Raw genomic sequence first — 20,264 nt, 5'->3', positions numbered from 1 at the left:
ATGGTAAGGTAACTTGTCTGAATGTTTTCCAGGCCTTACAGTGATTTTCTATACATGAGGAATTTTATTATTTTGAACACACTATCCTAATAAATCTACTGCACTTGGGATGGTATTAAGAAAGCCATCACGGGCTTCCCTGGTGGCGCAGTGGTTGAGGGTCCACCTGCCGATGCAGGAGACACGGGCTCGTGCCCCGGTCCACGGAGCGGCTGGTCCCGTGAGCCATGGCCGCTGAGCCTGCGCGTCCAGAGCCTGTGATCCGCAGCGGGAGAGGCCACAACAGTGAGAGGCCGCGTACCGCAAAAAAAAAAAGAAAGCCATCACTAATACACTAATAGTATATGTATCAGTACACTAATAATGCTTATATATTGATAGGCTTTATCCCCAAGGGTATTTAAAAAAACAATGTCTCTGGAGAGGGAAATAGGGGGACTGAGGGTTGTCTAGGCAAAGAACATTCTTTTCACTGGGTACACTTTTGAATGTTTTATCATGTACATGTATTACCTATTCAAAAACAAACATAATTTTTATTAAAAATTTTTTAAAAATATATTTATTTATTTTTGGCTGCGTTGGGTCTTCATTGCTGCACGTGGGTTTCTCTAGCTGCTGTGAGTGGGGGCTGCTCTTCGTTGCGGTGTGCGGGCTTCTCATTGCGGTGGCTTCTCTTGTTGTGGAGCATGGGCTCTAGACACATGGGCTCAGTAGTTGTGGCTCACGGGATCTAGAGCGCAGCCTCGGTAGCTGTGGCACAGGGGCTTAGTTGCTACGCAGCACATAGGATCTTCTCGGACCAGGGCTCGAACCTGTGTCCCCAGGTGGACACAGGTGGATTCTTAACCTCTGTGCTACCAGGGAAGTTCCCAAACATAATTTTTACATAAAAAAGTATTTGCTTCCACATAGACTATCTCTGAAAGAGACACAAGACACTGGGAACAGTAATTGCTTCCAGAAAGGGGAAGTGAGTGGTTGGGGAATAGGGGTGAAAGGTAGAATTTTCACTCTGTGAATTTTTTTTGTACCTTTTGAATTCGTACCATATGAATGTATTAAACACTTAAATAACTTTTTTTTAAGTACCATGTAACAGTCCACCAGAGTTTTTCTTTACCTTTTAGTTTTAATTATAGCTTACTCACACTTCAAACTGATTCTGTGAACCTAACAAAGGAAGAAGCAAAGATTCAGGGCAGAACTCATGAATGTACAAAAATTATTTCTTCAAATCATTTTTTAACAAAATTTAAAACTTCATAGGGCAGAAAAAACTTTGCAATCTATAAAATCTGTGTAATTAGCAATGAAATAGGGAAAAATGTTTTTAAGCTTTTAAGTCAAGATTTTTTTCATCCTCTTTCTCAGACACCATTTTAACTTTGGGGTTCAGTAAAAAATAGTTTTGAAGAGATTTTATATTCTATACCCCTAAAGAAGAAAACATTACTTGCTTGCTATTAAATTATGTAAAGCAAGGGCATTCACTTGCCTTTCTGCAATAACTAAATATAAAATATCCTCAAATGATTTCAGTATGACTTTTATTACCTAAAAAACAATGGAATTTGGAATTTAGGGTAATTCCATTGTAGTTCCTCCCAAACCAGTAACAATAAATCATAAAATCTAAGAGGTAGAAAAGGCTGTAAGGATAATTTAATTCAATCCCTCACTTTACAGATGTAGAAACAAAGGCCCAGGAAATTTAAACTCAAACTTGCACAACTAACAAATGGAAAAAAAAAAAAACTGGAACCTTGATCTTCTTCCTCCCAACCAGTATACTTTCAAGTCTTGTCTCTAATAGGATGTAAAGTTACTGAAAGTGTCCTTCAAATTTCTTTCTTGGCTCTACATTTTAAATAAGTTTCCTGTGATAGTAGTCAGAAATGATCACTATTTAATAAAGAAAAACAAGGAATAAATCGTTAAAAGTATTTTAATTAGTATAATCTCTTGAGATCAACAACACATTGGTAAGTTTTCTGCAGTAGAAGTGCATTTCTAAATAAGTAGACCCAGGGCAACAGCTAGCAAAAGGGTAAAGAAAGTAATTTTATTCTAAAATAAATGCCAAAAAGTCAACTTTACAAAATAACTTTATCAATGTGAATTATTTTTAAATAGAAATAGGAACTAAACATACATGCATCAAATTGTACCTTCATTCACTGACATGAGCATACCTCCAAACAAGTTAATACAAGGGCAAATACATTAAATATATACAAATAAATGTACACACCCAAGTAACAAGCTACAGGCTCACTCACTATTTCCTGAAACCAAAATCTTCACATAAACATACTGCCAAATGCAGCAAAAAAACAATGTAAAGGAACATACATATACATGTATGTATAAATACCAGAACCCAAAGTGACATGTAGCCATATAACATAGGTGCTTATATAGTATGTTTAAAAACATGGCCTATTCAGAAATACCCCAGACAGAAACAAATGGTGATCTACAAAACACCCAATAATACTGTAAGCTTTTCACTACCAGTGAAAACTCAACAGTTCACCCTAAAATTGAGTTTAATAAAACGCTTACACCTTAAAGAATAGAAACAGAAAAGGAAACCTGATTCTAAAGCCACCCACCACTGCCACTGAATCTCTTATAAGTTGAAAATGTGAAGACAACTTCGAAGACTCAATACAAACACAGAGAGGGTGGTGACTCCTATCTAAAACAAAGATTATTTACTAAATGAAATCACTGAAAGTAAACAGAGAAACATTCTGTAAGGTGAACTAAATTCTTTTTACTTTAAAGGCCCTGCTAGAGACTTGCTGCTGCTCTAATTCATTACTTGGGGAGGCAAAACTAAAAAAGCTGTTGGTGGGTTCAGGTGCTGTGGGAGAACCCACAAAAAATGGTCTGAACTGAAAATCTCCATCTCCACCACCCCGATTTCGAACTGGTGTACTGTCCAAAGGAAACCTGGAGTTGTTCCCTAGGAGAAAAATAAGGGAAGAACTTAAGCATCTATTTCCTTACAGATCTTTTGGAACAAAAAGACAAAGTCATTCAATAAATATTGTAACAGAACTCAACTCCTATGAGATGGATAAAACATAAAGCTTGGATAAAGAAAAGGACTATGACGGTCCCCTCCCCTGACCACAGTATATATACCATACCTTCTTCTGTGTGCAGTTTCCAATGATAGCCATTATCTCATCACCAAAAGTAATTTAACGCAATGAAATACTTTAGTAGAGCTAGAATTTATAGTACCACAATTTCATTCATTATCTATTAATCTATATCAAAGGAATAACATATGTATTCGTGTGTGTGTGTAAACTTTTGTTTAAGAACAAATCTTTTTTTAGGATTTCCATAAACACTCTGGAAAACATATGACAACCATGAAAACCTGGCACATATTTATGACCCGAGATCAATTAGAATAGCCTTAAGAAAAATTGTACAATAGATCTAATAAAATAAGCATTTAACAACTTCCACTGAACGCATCCTTGGCTTTAGTTACATAACTAAAGGAGAATGCTGACTATATCTGCTTCAAGCCAACAATGGTAGCAAGAGGTAAAAGTATTAAAAAGGTAAGTGTGCACAAAAAGAGGAACAGGTAAGAACTGGTGAAAATGAAAGAAATTGAAATAAATGTGGATCGTGACAAGGAAAAACTAGGAACACCTATAATGCCCACAAACAATAATACTTTGATTGACTAAATTATATGATTAACTGAAAATTAAGAAGAAACTTATTTTTGTTTCGATTCTCATATCTGATATTTTTCATCTCATTACTTCATGCCTTTTCTGGGACATCGTCTCCTCCCCCACAATAAAATTCAAAAAATGAGGTTTTATAAAAATCCAGCTCAAGATTTTTATTTTTTTGTGTGCCAAAATTTATTAATAGCATAGTAAAAACTATTGGATTCTGTTATATCAAGAGTAGTATAAAGGGGAGAACTCAGGAAGAGATATGAGATTCATTGCATCTGACAAGGCATCTAATAAGCAGAAAAGCTAGACTGTACATTTCCATGGGGCAGGAATCCTATCTGGATAATCCTTATATCTTCATTGCCTAAGATTATGCCTAGTAGCCTGGCACATGAATCATGTTTGGTAAATATTTGATGAATGTATGAATGAATAAACAGAAGAACAAACAAACCAAACAACCGACAGTAACTTAAGAACTGTACAGTCAGTATTGTCACGTGAAAGAAACTAAAACTTGGCCTTCTCAGAGGATAGCAAATACTTAAGAGTGTGGGCTCTGACGATAGCTCTATGACCTTGACCAATTTACTTAAACTTTATGTTCCTCAGTTTTCTCATCTCTAAAATAGAGTGATGATAATAACACCTACCTCATAAAGTTTTGAAAATAACACAAATACATGTAAAGTTATAATAGTCTCTAGCACTTAGTAAGGAATCATTAAATGTCAGCTAATATTATTATTATTACTGCAACTAAATAGCTTTTCATTTGAAGTGGCAATTTGCAACTTTAATTTTAGAATTATTTACTCTGTTCAAATAAATTGAAGATATAACTTAAATGTAAGCAAATAAAATCGATAAAAGTAATGATGGGCAGGTTGACATGCAGATGAAGAACTTAGAGCCTACTACTACTCCAGGTCTCTGGAGTCTCCACTAACTGCTTGGAATTATGCAAGGCACAGTGTGAAAAATCACTGATTTAAAGAACAGATATTGGATATTACATGTCATTTCTTACCTAATGGGAAGCCAAAAACACCAGACTGTGCAATCATAGATGGTTCAAGGGTACCATCTTGGTTAGCAATAGTGATATTTCGTAGCCTAAGGCTATCATAGAGGCCTTGGAGCTTTTGATACTGGCGATTTCTCTCCATAAGTTTCTCAGAGATGTCAGTGAACTTTTTCTTGTATTCTTCTAGCACTTTCTTCATGGAGGTGACCTCCCCTTTCATAGAGGTCAATTCTATATCCTTGCTCTGTATTTGCTGAGTATATATCTTCTCCAACTGTTTCAGATGGCCCTCAGCCTTGCTGAAATTGTATTCTTGATAGAGACGTTCCTGGTGTACCTGTCCCAAGACAGAAAAGAAAGATTTAAGGTAATAAATGCAAAGTTGTATATTTTAACTTTATATTGATACAAACACAGAAAGAAAAGAAAGACACACATACTGAGATGTTATTACTTTAAAGTTTAGAACCAGGTTAAGAAGCAATTAGGATGTACAATAGGATGGTTATTATAGAAAATAATACGCCATGTCACTAAATGCATAGAAAAAAAATCTGGAGGAATATTCTCAAACCACTACAGACTACCCAAAGGTATTTGTTTAACCTTAACAAGTGACACGTAGCTCAAAGGTTTCTAATATATAATACTATATTTCAAGTAATCCATAGTGTGGATAACAGATTATATAAGATAGCCCGCCCCCAATTATCCCTGCCTCCTAGTACTTATATCCTCCCCCTGAGTGTGGACAGGACCTGTGATTAGAATACAGGAAAAATGACAGGATATGGCTTCATCAGTACATTACATAAGAATATAAGGTTTGTCTTACTAGCACACTCTCTCTCTTGCTGGATTTGTGGAAGCAAGAGGCCAAATTGGAAAGGCCAACAGGCAAGTAACTAAGAGCAGCCTCTGGGCAATAGCCAGCAAAATATTGAGGTCACAGTGACTTTAAGTATAGACTTTACAACCTTCACAAAAATTAACTTGAAACTGATTACATATCTAAATGTAAAACACCAAAACTATAAAATTCCTATAAGTTAACATAGGAGAAAATCTAAATGACCTTGGGTTTGGTGGTGACTTTTTAGATAAAATACCAAAGGCACAATCTATAAAAGAAATAACTGACAAGCTAGACTTCATTAAAATTAAAAATTTCTGTTCTGCAAAAGACAATGTCAAGAGAATAAGAAGACAAGCCACAGACTAAGAGAAAATATTTGCAAAAGACACATCTGGTAAGATATGTCCAAAATATTTTCAAAAGACACATCTGATTAAGAACTCTTAAAACTCAACAATAAGAAAACAACCCAATTTTATAAAATGGGCCAAAGACCTTAATAAACACTTCACCGAAGAATATATACCGATGACAAAAAAGTGTATGAAAAGATGCTCCACATCATATGTAATCAGGGAAATGTAAATTAAAACAATGAGATACGACTACATACCTATTAGAATGACACAAATTCAGAACACTAACAACCCCAAATGCTGTCAAGATGTACAGCAAAAGGAACTCTTTCATTGCTAGTAGGAATGCAAAATGTTATCACCACTTAGGAAGATAGTTCGGCAGTTTCTTACAAAAGTAAACATACTCTTGCCATACAATCCAGCAATTGTGCTCTTTAGTATTTACCCAAAGGAGCTGAAAATATATGTTCTGCATACAGATATGTGTAGCAGTTCTATTCATAATTACCAAAAGATGGAAGCAATCAAGATGTCCTTTAGCAGGTGAATGGATAAATCTAACAATGGAATAAAATTCAACACTAAAAAGAAATGAACACTATCAAGCCATGAAAAAACATGGAGGAAACAAACTCATATTAGTTAAGTGAAAGAAGCCAATATGAAAAGGTTACAAACTGTATTATTCCAATTATATGACAGTCTGGAAAAGGCAAAACTGTGGAGACAGTAAAATTATCAGTGGTTGCCAGGAGTTGGTGTTAAGGAGAGATGAATAGGTGGTGCACAGAGGATTTTTAGGGCCGTGAAACTACTCTGTATGACACTGTCATACTGCATACACATCATTATATATTTGTCCAAACTCATGGAATGTACAACCCAAAGAGAGAATCCTAATATAAACAATGGACTTTGGTGGGTGATAGTGATGTGTCAATGTAAGTTCATCATTTGTAACAAATGTACCACTCTGGTGGGGGATGTTGATAACGGGGAGGCTGTGCATGTATGGGGACAGGGCATATAGGAAAACTCTGCACATTCCTCTCAAATTTGCTGTGAACCTAAAACTGCTTTATAAATAAAGTCCATTAAAGAGAATAAAAACAGGCCCTCAGTCTGATAGTTCATTAGAAAGTGAATGCCGCCAACAACCACATGAGCTTCAAAGCAGATCCTTCTCCAGTCAAGATTCAGATGAAACTGCAGCCCTTGTCAACACCTTGACTGCAGCCTTGTGAGACCCTGAGCAGAATCCATGCATAGACTCTTTTTTTTATTTTTACATTTTTTTTTTTTTTTTTTTTTTGCGGTACGCGGGCCTCACTGTTTGGCCTCTCCTGGTGCGGAGCACAGTCTCCGGACGCACAGGCTCAGCGGCCATGGCTTACGGGCCTAGCTGCTCCGCGGCACGTGGGATCTTCCCGGACCGGGGCACGAACCCGTGTCCCCTGCATCGGCAGGCGGACTCTCAACCACTGCGCCACCAGGGAAGCCCCCATGTGTAGACTCTTGATCCACAGAAACTGAGATAATAAACATGTGTTGTTTTTAGGCCACTAAATTTGCTGTTTAAGCCACTAAACTTGTTATACATCAATAGACAACTACTACACACAGAAACCAACTTTGGCTTATCTTTGGATTCACTGTCCTTTAAATATTGACAGAAAGTGAAATATGACCACTCTTTTTTAACCATTTTTTAATTTGCCCATTCTATATAGTTTGATGTAACTCTACCAAGTCTGGGTTACCTGTCCCTATAGTGTGGTCCCATAGCACTTTCTACTTCCCTTATCATTATCGGCATGAAAAACGTATTGTAAATGTTTGGGTTTTTTCTTTATCTTTATCACCACTAAACTGTAGCCTCCTTGAAGCTCCTTATATATTGTTCATTACTGTATACCCAGCACCTAAGATGGTGCATGAGATATAAGTGTTTCCTGGCATTCAAAAAACTATATGTTGAATATATATATATATATATATATATATATAGAGAGAGAGAGAGAGAGAGAGAGAGAGAGAGAGAGAGAGAGAGAGGGAATGACTAATAGGAAAAAAAGTGAATAAATGAAGTAGAGAAAAATCATTTCTGGCTACTAGTTCATTCACTGGTTTCCACCACATCTGAAAAGATGAGAACAATACCACATGTTCATGTTCAATCAATACTACCCCCCCAAATTGGAATCCACTTTAAGACAGAATGTCTATTCATTCAGTCAATAAGTATTTACTGAGACTTAAGACCAGTAATGATGGTCACTGAGGACCCAGAGAAATACAGGAATCAAAACTTGACCTAAAGAGCTCTCCTAACTAGAGAAGATGAACAAATATATAAATAATTACAATACAGGATAAATAATACAACAAAGGTAAGCATAAGAAGATACAGGATCATGTAAGAAGAACACCTTACCTAGAAAAATATAATGATAATATTTACTTGACAGATGACAAATAGAACCTTTAAGAAGCATTATTATAAATGCATATACAAGATATAACAATATACTCAAGGACATGATAAAAGTTCTCCACAGGAAGGCCTTTCTAAGAAGAAGCCAAAGGCAGAAATCAAAAAGGGAAAGAAATAAGTATGTGAATTTGAAGATAAAAATGCTCATCACAGCATTTTTTAAAATAACTTACAAATTATGATACAATCCAATCATTAAAATTATAATTACATCAAATACACAAAAATTTTAAACTTCTGTATGTCAAAAAAATCAATGAAGACTAATAAAAGATAAGTGGAAAAAAAATTTCTAGCAACATCTGAGTTAAGTATATGTATAGAAAGAATTCTTTCAAATCAGTAGGGAAAAAACTACAGCAACTAAAAAAACAAACTGAAACAGGCAATTAATAAAAGAAAAATACATTAAAAATACAAGAAAATGTGTTCATCTAAAAGTCATCCAAGAAATGAATATTCAGAGAGCAATAAGATTCTATTTTGCCCATATCTAATTGGTGAGTAGAAAGTATGGAGAACAAGCACCCTCCTACACTTCTTAAGGGAACACAAATTGACATGATCTAACTGGAGGGCAACTTAAAAATACTACAATTTTTAAAACTTTGACATGTTTAAATCCACTTTCAGGAACTTAAACTTAGCAAAATATTAAGGATATGAATTTAATGATAACGGCCCATCATAGCATTTTTTAATAATGGAAATAAATTATGATATATTATGACCATTAAAATTATGATTATAGAATGGCTAATTTTTAAATATTTAATAAAATACTCATAACAGGCATAATATATTATCAATTTACCTGGCCACTGAAACAGTGTCTGTGGTATTACCCTATTTTTGTACAGACAAAATATATTATTTTGCCTATATACAAAATATATAGATATATAGATATTTATATATCTATATATATCTATATAAATATATATATATTTATACGCAGAAAAAGTCTAGTAGGGACTTCTCTGGTGGTCCAGCGGTTAAGACTCCACACTCCCAATGCAGGGGGCCCAGGCCCAGGGAATTAGATCCCACATGCCACAACTTAAAGAGCCCGCATGCCACAACTAAAGATCCCGCATGCTGCAATGAAGATCCTGAATGCGGGAATGAAGATCCCGAGTGCCGCAACTAAGACCCAGAGTAGCCAAATAAGTAAATAAATAAATATTTTAAAAAGAGAGAGAGAGAACACACAAAAAAAGAAAAAGTCTAGCAATACACAAACAAAAATATATCAACACTGGTTATCTCTGAGCGATGGAATTATGGATGGTTTTTATTTTCTTCCTTTTGGATTTTCAACAATAAACATTACTTTAGAAAAAAAGAAAATTTATTAAAAATAAAGTTTTCCATACATTCATTAAAAAATAAATACAAACACAGTGAAGGAAAAACATTAGAAGCTTTCACATGTGCCTCAAATCATACCCTCCAGAGAAACTAGTCTAAGCACTAACCTGATACGTCCAGAAGGCCAGTGCTCGGGAGCTAATGTCCAACACAATCTCTGGTCGAAGTCCCGCCAATACCATGGCTTTATATTCCTCTGATGGACTGAGTTCTGTGCGGACAATATCTAGCTTTCCAGAAAGAGTACTGTTGCAGGCAGGGCAGATAGCTGGTGAACGACTAAACTCACCACTGCCATGCTGATCACAGAATATATGAGAGCAGGCAGTGACCCATGCATAACCAGAGAGTTTGATGCGACACTTGCGATAGTTACAAAGCAGCATGTCTTCACACAAAGACATAATAGATAATAAGGTTTCCAGATGCTGAAAAGAATCCAAAAAAGGGGTAAATGAAAAAGTCAAATTGCAGTAAAATTAAATAAATAGATAAGTAAAACGTTTTTATTCTATTAAGACAAAATAATGTACCTTTTATTAGGCTTTTGTATTTATTATAAAAATATATAATATTGATTTCAGTCACCCAAAAATACTGGGTTCCTTCTTTGTGCAAACCACTACCAAGGCCATGAAAAAACTTTTTAAGGAAAAAGTTAAAGACACAGGTGGTTCCACATCTTACTTACAAGTCAAAAATATATGTTCATGGAAAAAAACGGTTTGGGAACATTTACAAAGTACAAATAAATAAAACTTAAATTAGTGCTTTTTGCCATTCTTCAATACCTAAACAAAAATCCAAATTTATTACCCATTCATAGTTCGCTAGAATATTTTAGTATCCCTTCTCACACTTGGAAGATATAAAAGTCCAGGCACTGATTTCAGGCATTCTTTAATGCAAAGTATTTTAAGTTACGTTTTTAGGTTTTCATATATGCTGGTTCCTCAGATTCTTTACCTGTGCTGCCTTGACTAAAAAAGAGTAGTAATCTGATAGTATTAAATGGAAACTAACCTAAGTCATCCAAGTAGTTGACATTATGAAGCCTGAAAATCTATGTAAAAGCAGATTTTATCACCAATTAAACAACTCACCTATTAATATAAATACTATTCAATGCTGCGCTTCTATTTCAAACATTTGTAAAAACATGTAAATACACAAGTTATTTTTCAATATAGTGTTCACTGTTACTGGAGTTTTACTAATCCAAACTAGGCAGCAGTATTCTGAATATACCAAAATTAGTCATATATTGTATAAAATAATAGTAACACACCAATTATACACCAAGGGAAAATGGTCACATTTATGAACTGATAAATTCCGTCAAGAATGTTGCCTTGGTCATAGGGGTGGACAAGAATGCTCTGACACCGTTACCCCAAATGCCCCAGCTGAGGGTGTCTCCACAGGTATAGGCACCAGGCGGCCGGAGTTATGAGGCCTATTTTCCCTCCGGCAGGGCAATATGCCGAGGGGTAGCAGAAGAGATGGAAACAGTTTGGAACCTGAGCCCCTTCTCAGGCAGAGCGAGAAGCGCAGCTAATTCCAAATTTTCCACAAGGTGGGAGAAAGAGCCAATTTAGTGAGCTGTCCAAGTTAGCGAGGACCAAGTTTTGAGGGTTAGACTCACGGAAACTTCAAATTCGCAGCCCGCTTTCCGCGCTCGAAAGAGAAAATACTAACAACACTAATACCAATAAAATATCTAACCGGAGGCGCCCAGGAAAAGCGCGGGAAAACGCCGTTGCCTCCTCAACTCCACGACGAGCGACGATTCGCCACGAACGTCGCCACTACGTCTGAGGGCGCATGCGCGGAGTCGCCCGGGAGCCTGCTGGGGGCTGAGCGCCCGGGTTCCCGCCGCTCAGGATCCTGGGACCCGCCGGGCTGTGGCACCTGCGCTGTGGGCGGTTCCCCCCCCCCCACGCCCCGCCGCCCGCCCCGGGTACGTGCCCCTCAGAGAGCGAATCTGACTGGGCCTGGCCTAGGTTTCCCACTTGGGAGCCCCGCAGATACTGTCATCGTGTGCTCTTTTCAGCCCTCGACTGGCACAAGAGTGACATCCTAGCTGTCATGGGCCTAACATTTGAGGTCAGAGCAGAGTGCGTACAGTTGAGAAGCTAAGAGCCTCTGAGTACCCGCAGGTGTTTGTCCTGGGAAAATTTGGGGAGTACCGACTGGGCAACAAAGGCTTTCTAAGTATTTAAGGGAAAAGTCCCCAAAATTGTACGATACCTATAATTTGACACCTAACACCTCTGTGTTGAGGTAGATTCTGCCGTTTTTTTTAATCCATCTTGAAATAGACATCTTTCCAGGTTTTCCACATCCTCTGTATAATATTAAAGAACTTTTCTTGATTCAGAGTCTGCATTATGAACATTCATTGCAGCTCTAGGAACGAAGCGATAGGATCGGGTGTCACAGCTGTTTTGAGGTCATCTGCCTGTGTGCTTTCCTGGACCTGCTTGTAATTGTTTAAATATCTGTACTGGCTTTATCCTAATGCTGTTACCTGTCACTTTTTCTGTTCTGTGCATACTGTATGACTTTCTGCTCAATCTATGAGTCTATTAGAATTCATATTAGAAATTAAGCCAAGAGCTTGAGGGGTCCTCAGGATACACGCCTTAATTAAAGGTGGTCTTTTGTCGCCACCTTTCCAGATTATGTGAAAACAGTATGAATTAGTAACAGAAACAACCCAATAAATCAGGAACACAATGGACACTAAGCCCTGCAAACCCCTTTATGGGTTGTGAATCTGTATACTAAACCTTTCTCCTTCAAACAGAAACCTATCCTATTAAACAACTTTCTGCTCGTTTTTTGTCTATTTGCAACTAGTTCATAGTAATCAGGGTCATCTTGGCCTTTGTATACTTTTCCTAAAACATCTGACAGTTTAGAATAGAAACTCAATTCTAGTGGTACAAAATAGGTTTGAAGAAAATTAGGGGTTCATGTGTAAACCATGTAATCCTTAACATGTTCTGGTTATCTGAGCCTTTTGTGCATTTTCTGGTTTTAACTATGCCAAATGTAGAAATACTACTTAAAGTACAATAAAAGGGTATAATCTCATTTCAAGTTATAAACACAAAGCATTCAAATTCTACCAGTACCTAACTTTATGATTCTAGCCAAGTTACCTTTGTGCTGCAGTATGATCCCTTCCTGCTTCTTCATCAATATCGATTCCCCAGTGATACTGATTCCCCAAACCTCAGTGTTACCCACACCATTTTCTCTCTGTTTCCAATTTCCAACCCATTTAGCTAAAAGCCTGTATGAATTAAAACACACACACACACACACACACACACACACACACACACACGCACACCCCACACACATTTTGGGACGGGGGGAGAGAACCTGTTTTGCCAGATAGGAGAAAAGGGGGGTGGCTACAAAGTCTTAATATCCCAGTAGACTGGAACACCAGGAATTGACCTGTTTCTTGGTGGCATGTTGTTGGCAAAACTAGTAAAGTAGTCTTGTTCAGGCTTGAGGCAGAAGCAGGCCTCTGCTCGACCTGTGACCCTGCCTGGACTGCGTGCCTGCTTGCACACCTAACAATTGCTGCTAGCAAGTCAAGCGGTGCTTACAATAACAAAGGGAGTGGGTCTTGGAATTTCTGGAGTCCTGGGGACCTGGCCAGTCCCCCACATTCTGGAACATCTTGTGACTCACATGGTGAAACCAACAGCATTGTTGAATCCAGAACTGCATTTTTGCACACAAACTGATGATATCAGTTTGAGGCCAGGAATTATAAACGGAAGCCCCCAGAACTCCAATCTGAAGTCTCACCTGTGGGGTGGATGCACCATCCGGGACCCTTCCCAATTGGGGCTCCAGATTGCTGTCACTTGGGACTTTCCAGCTGCTGTTTGGATCTGGAAGTAGGTGTCGGCACAATTCGGTGATGTATATCCTGTTATGTTTCTCTAATATTCTTATTCTTTTCCTTCTAATGACTGTATATTAAAATTAAGTTTAATCACCTTTCATTAAAGAATTGATTAAAGCTGTTTATTTATGTGAAACAAGTGGTTATTTTGCCAACGAATCCAACAAACCTTAAAACTGAAAGCAGGCTTTCAGCAAAACACGTGTCCTGTTCTCTCATGACAGACAAAACCTTCAATGGCTCATTTCTAAGGTGCTCCTGGGGATGAGACCACTGAAATCAATCAAGGCTGGGATACAGAGACCCATCGACCAAAAAGAGCTCTTTAAAATATTGGTTTTTATTATTAAATATCAAGCTTATCAAAAATGTATGGAGAATGACCACCACTCAGCTTTAGTAAACCCAAAACTTTCTCACATTTGATATTTTTAATGAGGTAACAAATTACAGATACAGTTGAAGCTTCCCCTGTGTACACCTCAATCCACTTTCCTCTTACCTCTTCAGAGGTAAACTAGCCAGATTTTGGTGTTTATCATTCTCATGCATGCTTTTATACTTTTAATATATGTATGCACATCAAACTTGGTTGTGCATATTCTTTTTTTCTTTTTGTCAGCTTGTGTATTCAGAGCCCCATGGAGAGTGGCTCTTTCTCACATGGGTAAACTTACATCTCAGAATCTCCAGTGAACACCGTAACTGCCGTGTAGACTATTTATTTCAAGCTGACCAGTCTATTGTCTCCCTATCACATTTTAATAAGAAGCACAGAATTGTGAAATGTTGTGGGAGGCATGTAGGGAATTATTAAACTGTTCAGTGACAAAAGGCACTGATGATACCCTGATGCCATAACACTAATCATAGGAATAACATGGCCAGTGGATTGAAGATACTTAAAATCGAACAGACAAGGTGCCCCCACTTGAAGAGTGCCAGACTAGGCACAGGTGCCATTTGCTTGTGACACTCCTTTTCCTGTATTTTCGGGACTGACCCACCCTCTATATGATGGGCACTTCCCTCTTCACCTCTTTACTTTTTATTTGAATTTTATTTTATTTATTTTTTTATGCAGCAGGTTCTTATTAGTCATCCATTTTATACACATCAGTGTATACATGTCAATCCCAACCGCTCAGTTCATCACACCACCACCCCCACTCCCCACTTCCCTCCCTTGGTGTCCATACATTTGTTCTCTGCATCTGTGTCTCTATTTCTGCCCGGCAAACTGGTTCATCTGTACCACTTTTCTAGGTTCCACAAATATGCGTTAATATACGATATTTGTTTTTCTCTTTCTGACTTACTTCACTCTGTATGACAGTCTCTAGATCCATCCACGTCTCTACAAATGACCCAATTTTGTTCCTTTTTATGTCTGAGTAATATTCCATTGTATATATGTACCACAACTTCTTTATCCATTCATCTGTTGATGGGCATTTAGGTTGCTTCCATGACCTGGCTATTGTAAATAGTGCTGCAATGAACATTGGGGTGCATATGTCTTTTTGAATTATGGTTTTCTCTGGGTATATGCCCAGTAGTGGGATTGCTGGGTCATATGGTAATTCTATTTTTAGTTTTTTAAGGAATCTCCATACTGTTCTCCATAGTGGCTGTATCAATTTACATTCCCACCAACAGTGCAGGAGGGTTCGCTTTCCTCCACACCCTCTCCAGCATTTGTTGTTTGTAGATTTTCTGATGATGCCCATTCTAACCAGTGTGAGGTGATACCTCATTGTAGTTTTGATTTGCATTTCTCTGATAATTAGTGATGTGGAGCAGCTTTTCCTGTGCTTCTTGGCCATCTGTATGTCTTCTTTGGAGAAATGTCTATTTAGTTCTTCTGCCCATTTTTGCACTGGGTTGTTTGTTTTTTTTAATATTGAGCTGCATGAGCTGTTTATATATTTTGGAGATTAATCCTTTGTTGATTCGTTTGCAAATATTTTCTCCCATTTTGAGGGTTGTCTTTTCGTCTTGTTTATAGTTTCCTTTGCTGTGCAAAAGCTTTGAAGTTTCATTATGTCCCATTTGTTTATTTTTGTTTGTATTTCCATTACTCTAGGAGGTGGATCAAAAAAGATCTTGCTGTGATTTATGTCAGAGTGTTCTTCCTAGGCTTTCCTCTAAGAGTTTTACAGTGCCTGGTCTTACATTTAGGTCTCTAATCCATTTTGAGTTTATTTTTGTGTATGGTGTTAGGGAATGTTCTAATTTCATTCTTTTACATGTAGCTATCCAGTTTTCCCAGCACCACTTAGTGAAGAGACTGTCTTTTCTCCATTATATATCCTTGCCTCCTTTTCATATTAGTTGACCATAGGTGCATGGGTTTATCTCTGGGCTTTCTGTCTTGTTCCATTGATCTATATTTCTGTTTTTGTGCCAGTACCATATTCTCTTGATTACTGTAGCTTTGCAGTATATTCTGAAGTCAGGGAGTCTGATTCCTCCAGCTCTGTTTTTTTCCCTGCTTTGGCTATTCAGGGTCTTTTGTGTCTCCATACAAATTTTAAGATTTTTTGTTCTAGGTCCATAAAAAATGCCATTGGTAATTTGATAGGGATTGCATTGAATCTGTAAATTGCTTTGAGTACTATAGTCATTTTCACAACATTGATTCTTCCAATCCAAGAACATGGTATATCTCTCCATCTGTTGGTATCATCCTTAATTTCTTTCATCTGTGTCTTATAGTTTTCTGCATACAGGTCTTTTGTCTCCCTAGGTAGGTTTATTCCTAGGTATTTTATTCTTTTTGTTGCAATGGTAAATGGGAGTGCTTCCTTAATTTCTCTTTCATATTTTTCATCATTAGTGTATAGGAATGCAAGAGATTTCTGTGCATTAATTTTGTAACCTGCAACTTTACCAAATTCGTTGACTAGCTCTAGTAGTTTTCTGGTGGCATCTTTAGGATTCTGTATGTATAGTATCATGTCATCTGCAAACAGTGACAGTTTTACTTCTTCTTTCCCAATTTGTATTCCTTTTATTTCTTTTTCTTCTCTGATTGCCGTGGCTAGGACTTCCAAAACTATGTTGAATAATAGTGGCAAGAGTGGACATCCTTGTCTTGTTCCTGATCTTAGAGGAAATGCTTTCAGGTTTTCACCATTGAGAATGATGTTTGCTGTGGGTTTGCTGTACATGGCCTTTATTATGTTGAGGTAAGTTCCCTCTATGCCCACTTTCTGGAGAGTTTTTACCATAAATGGGTGTTGAATTTTGTCAAAAGCTTTTTCTGCATCTATTGAGATGACCATATCATTTTTATTCTTCAAATTGTTAATATGGTGTATCACATTGATTGATTTGCATATATTGAAGAATCCTTGAATCCCTGGGATAAATCCCACTTGATCATGGTGTATGATCCTTTTAATGTGCTGTTGGATTCTATTTGCTAATATTTTGTTGAGAATTTTTGCATCTATATTCATCAGTGATATTGGTCTGTAATTTTCTTTTTTGTAGTATCTTTGTCTGGTTTTGGTATCAGGGTGATGGTGGTCTCATAGAATGAGTTTGGGAGTGTTCCTTCCTCTGCAGCATTTTGGAAGAGTTTGAGAAGGATGGGTGTTAGCTCTTCTCTAAGTGTTTGATAGAATTCACCCGTGAAGCCATCTTGTCCTGGACTTTTGTTTGTTGGAAGATTTTAAATCACAGTTTCAATTTCATTACTTGTGATTCGTCTGTTCATATTTTCTGTTTCTTCCTGGTTCAGTCTTGGAAGGTTATACGTTTCTAAGAATTTGTCCATTTCTTCCAAGTTGTCCATTTTATTGGCATAGGGTTGCTTGTAGTGGTCTCTTAGGATACTTTGTATTTCTGCAGTGTCCATTGTAACTTCACCTTTTTCATTTCTAATTTTATTGATTTGAGTCCTCTCCCTCTTTTTCTTGATGAGTCTAGCTAATGGTTTATCAATTTTGTTTATCTTCTCAAAGAACAAGCTTTTAGTTTTATTGATCCTTGCTATTGTTTTCTTTGTTTTTATTTCTGGTCTGATCTTTATGATTTCTTTCCTTCTGCTAACTTTGGGTTTTGTTTGTTCTTCTTTCTCTAGTTCCTTTAGGTGTAAGGTTAGATTGTTTGTTTGAGATTTTTCTTGTTTCTTGAGGTAGGCTTGTATAGCTATAAACTTCCCTCTTAGAACTGCTTTTGCCACATCCCATAGGTTTTTGATTGTCATGTTTTTGTTGTCATTTGTCTCTAGGTATATTTTGATTTCCTCTTTGATTTCTTCAGTGATCTCTTGGTTATTTAGTAACATATTGCTTAGTCTCCATGTGTTCATGTTTTTTACGTATTTTTCCTTGTAATTGATTTCTAATCTCATAGCGTTGTGGCCAGAAAAGATGCGTGATATGATTTCAATTTTCTTAAATTCACTAAGGCTTGATTTGTGACCCAAGATGTGATCTATCATGGAGAATGTTCCATGCGCACTTGAGAAGAAAGTGTAATCTGCTGTTTTTGGATGGAATGTCCTATAAATTTCGATTAAACCTATCTTGTCTATTGTGTCATTTAAAGTTTGTGTTCCCTTATTAATTTTGTCTGGATGATCTGTCCATTGGTGTAAGTGAGGTGTTAAAGTCCCCCACTATTATTGTGTTACTGTCGATTTCCTCTTTTATAGCTATTAGCAGTTGCCTTATATATTGAGGTGCTCCTATGTTGGGTGCATATATATTTATAATTGTTATATCTTTTTCTTGGATTGATCCCTTGATCATTATGTAATGTTCTTCCTGTCTCTTGTAACATTCTTTATTTTAAAGTCTATTTTATCTGATATGAGTATTGCTACTCCTGCTTTCTTTTGATTTCCATTTGCATGGAATATCTTTTTCCATCCCCTCAGTTTCAGTCTTTATGTGTCCCTAGGTCTGATGTTGGTCTCTTGTAGACAGCATATATATGGGTCTTGTTTTTGTATTCATTCAGCAAGCCTGTGTCTTTTGGTTGGAGCATTTAATCCATTCCTTTTTAAGGTAATTATTGATATGTGTGTTCCTATGACCATTTTCTTAATTGTTTTGGGTTTGTTTTTGTAGGTCCTTTTCTTCTCTTGTGTTTCCCACTTAGAGAAATTCCTTTAGCATTTGTTGAAGAGCTGGTTTGGTGGTGCTGAATTCTCTTAGCTTTTGCTTGTCTGTAAAGCTTTTGATTTCTCCATCAAATCTGAATGAGATCCCTGCTGGGTAGAGTAAGCTTGGTTGTAGGTTCTTCCCTTTCATCACTTTAAGTATATCATGCCACTCCCTTCTGGCTTGTAGAGTTTCTGCTGAGAAATCAGCTGTTAACTTTATGGGAGTTCTCTTGTATGTTACTTGTCATTTTTCCCTTGCTGCTTTCAATAATTTTTCTTTGTCTTTAATTTTTGCCAGTTTGATTACTATGTGTCTCGGTGTGTGTCTCCTTGGGTTTATCCTGTATGGGACTCTCTGTGCTTCCTGGACTTGGGTGGCTATTTCCTTTCCCATGTTAGGGAAATTTTTGACTATAATCTCTTCAAATATTTTCTTGGGTCCTTTCTCTCTCTCTTCTCATTCTGGAACCCCTATAATGCAAATGTTTTTGCATTTAATGTTGTCCCAGAGGTCTCTTAGGCTGTCTTCATTTCTTTTCATTCTTTTTTCTTTATTCTGTTCTGCAGCAGTGAATTCCACCTTTCTGTCTTCCAGGTCACTTATCTGTTCTTCTGCCTCAGTTATTCTGCTATTAATTCCTTCTAGTGTATTTTTCATTTCAGTCATTGTGTTGTTCATCTCTGTTTGTTTGTTCTTTAATTCTTCTAGATCTTTGTTACACATTTCTTGCATCTTCTCGATCTTTGCCTCCATTCTGTTTCCGAGGTCCTGGATCACCTTCACTATTATTATTCTGAATTCTTTTTCTGGAAGGTTGCCTATCTCCACTTCATTTAGTTGTTTTCCTGGGGTTTTATCTTGTTCCTTCATCTGGTACATAGCTCTGTGCCTTTTCATCTTGTCTATCTTTCTGTGAATGTCTTGCATGTTCTAAAACTACTAAATCTTCTCACACAACAAATATCAGTTGGCCATAATTTTAATTCATTGTTTTTGAGATGTAAAGCTAATACACATACCTTGTATTAATTCATTTTAATAGCCAAATGCTACAAACCACAATTTATTCATTCATTCTTCTAATGGATATTAGTTCCAGGCTTTTACAATTAAAAATACTACTGCAATGAACTTTCTGTACATGCCTCCTTGAATACACATGTCAAGAATTCTTATAAAATACTCAAAGAGCAGGTATAAGCATCTTCCAATAAACTAGATGTTGCCAAACCATTCTCTAAAGTAATAACATAAATTTCACTGCCACCAGCAAAGATGAGAGCCCACTACTCCAGCCTCGGCAACATGTTTAAGTGTCAAGGTTGTTTTGTTTTCATTTTTGCCCATCTGATGGCAGTGAAATGGTATCTCAGTGTTGTTTCAA

At 36.9% G+C, this 20,264-nt stretch overlaps 1 protein-coding gene across 3 annotated transcripts; it reads right to left on the bottom strand.

The window, feature by feature from the left end:
• Positions 1–1,940: 1,940 nt before the first annotated feature.
• On the bottom strand, positions 1,941–11,710 carry CCNB1IP1 (cyclin B1 interacting protein 1). Of its 3 annotated transcripts, none has more exons than XM_079909558.1 (4): positions 11,555–11,710; positions 9,937–10,257; positions 4,753–5,086; positions 1,941–2,974 (listed from the first exon to the last, which is right to left on the bottom strand). In XM_079909558.1, the coding sequence occupies exons 2-4, from the start codon at positions 10,231–10,233 to the stop codon at positions 2,772–2,774; spliced, it is 834 nt and encodes a 277-aa protein (XP_079765684.1). In that variant the 5' UTR covers positions 10,234–10,257; positions 11,555–11,710; the 3' UTR covers positions 1,941–2,771. The 3 variants fall into 3 exon arrangements, with proteins under 3 accessions (XP_079765684.1, XP_079765686.1, XP_079765685.1); XM_079909560.1 differs by having other exon boundaries at positions 11,539–11,576; XM_079909559.1 differs by lacking the exon at positions 11,555–11,710 and adding an exon at positions 11,475–11,491.
• Positions 11,711–20,264: the final 8,554 nt, after the last annotated feature.

The sequence above is a fragment of the Stenella coeruleoalba genome (assembly GCF_951394435.1).
Source record: "Stenella coeruleoalba genome assembly, chromosome: 2".
NCBI classification, from domain to species: domain Eukaryota; kingdom Metazoa; phylum Chordata; class Mammalia; order Artiodactyla; family Delphinidae; genus Stenella; species Stenella coeruleoalba.
This window is presented reverse-complemented; position numbering and strand designations above follow the sequence as displayed.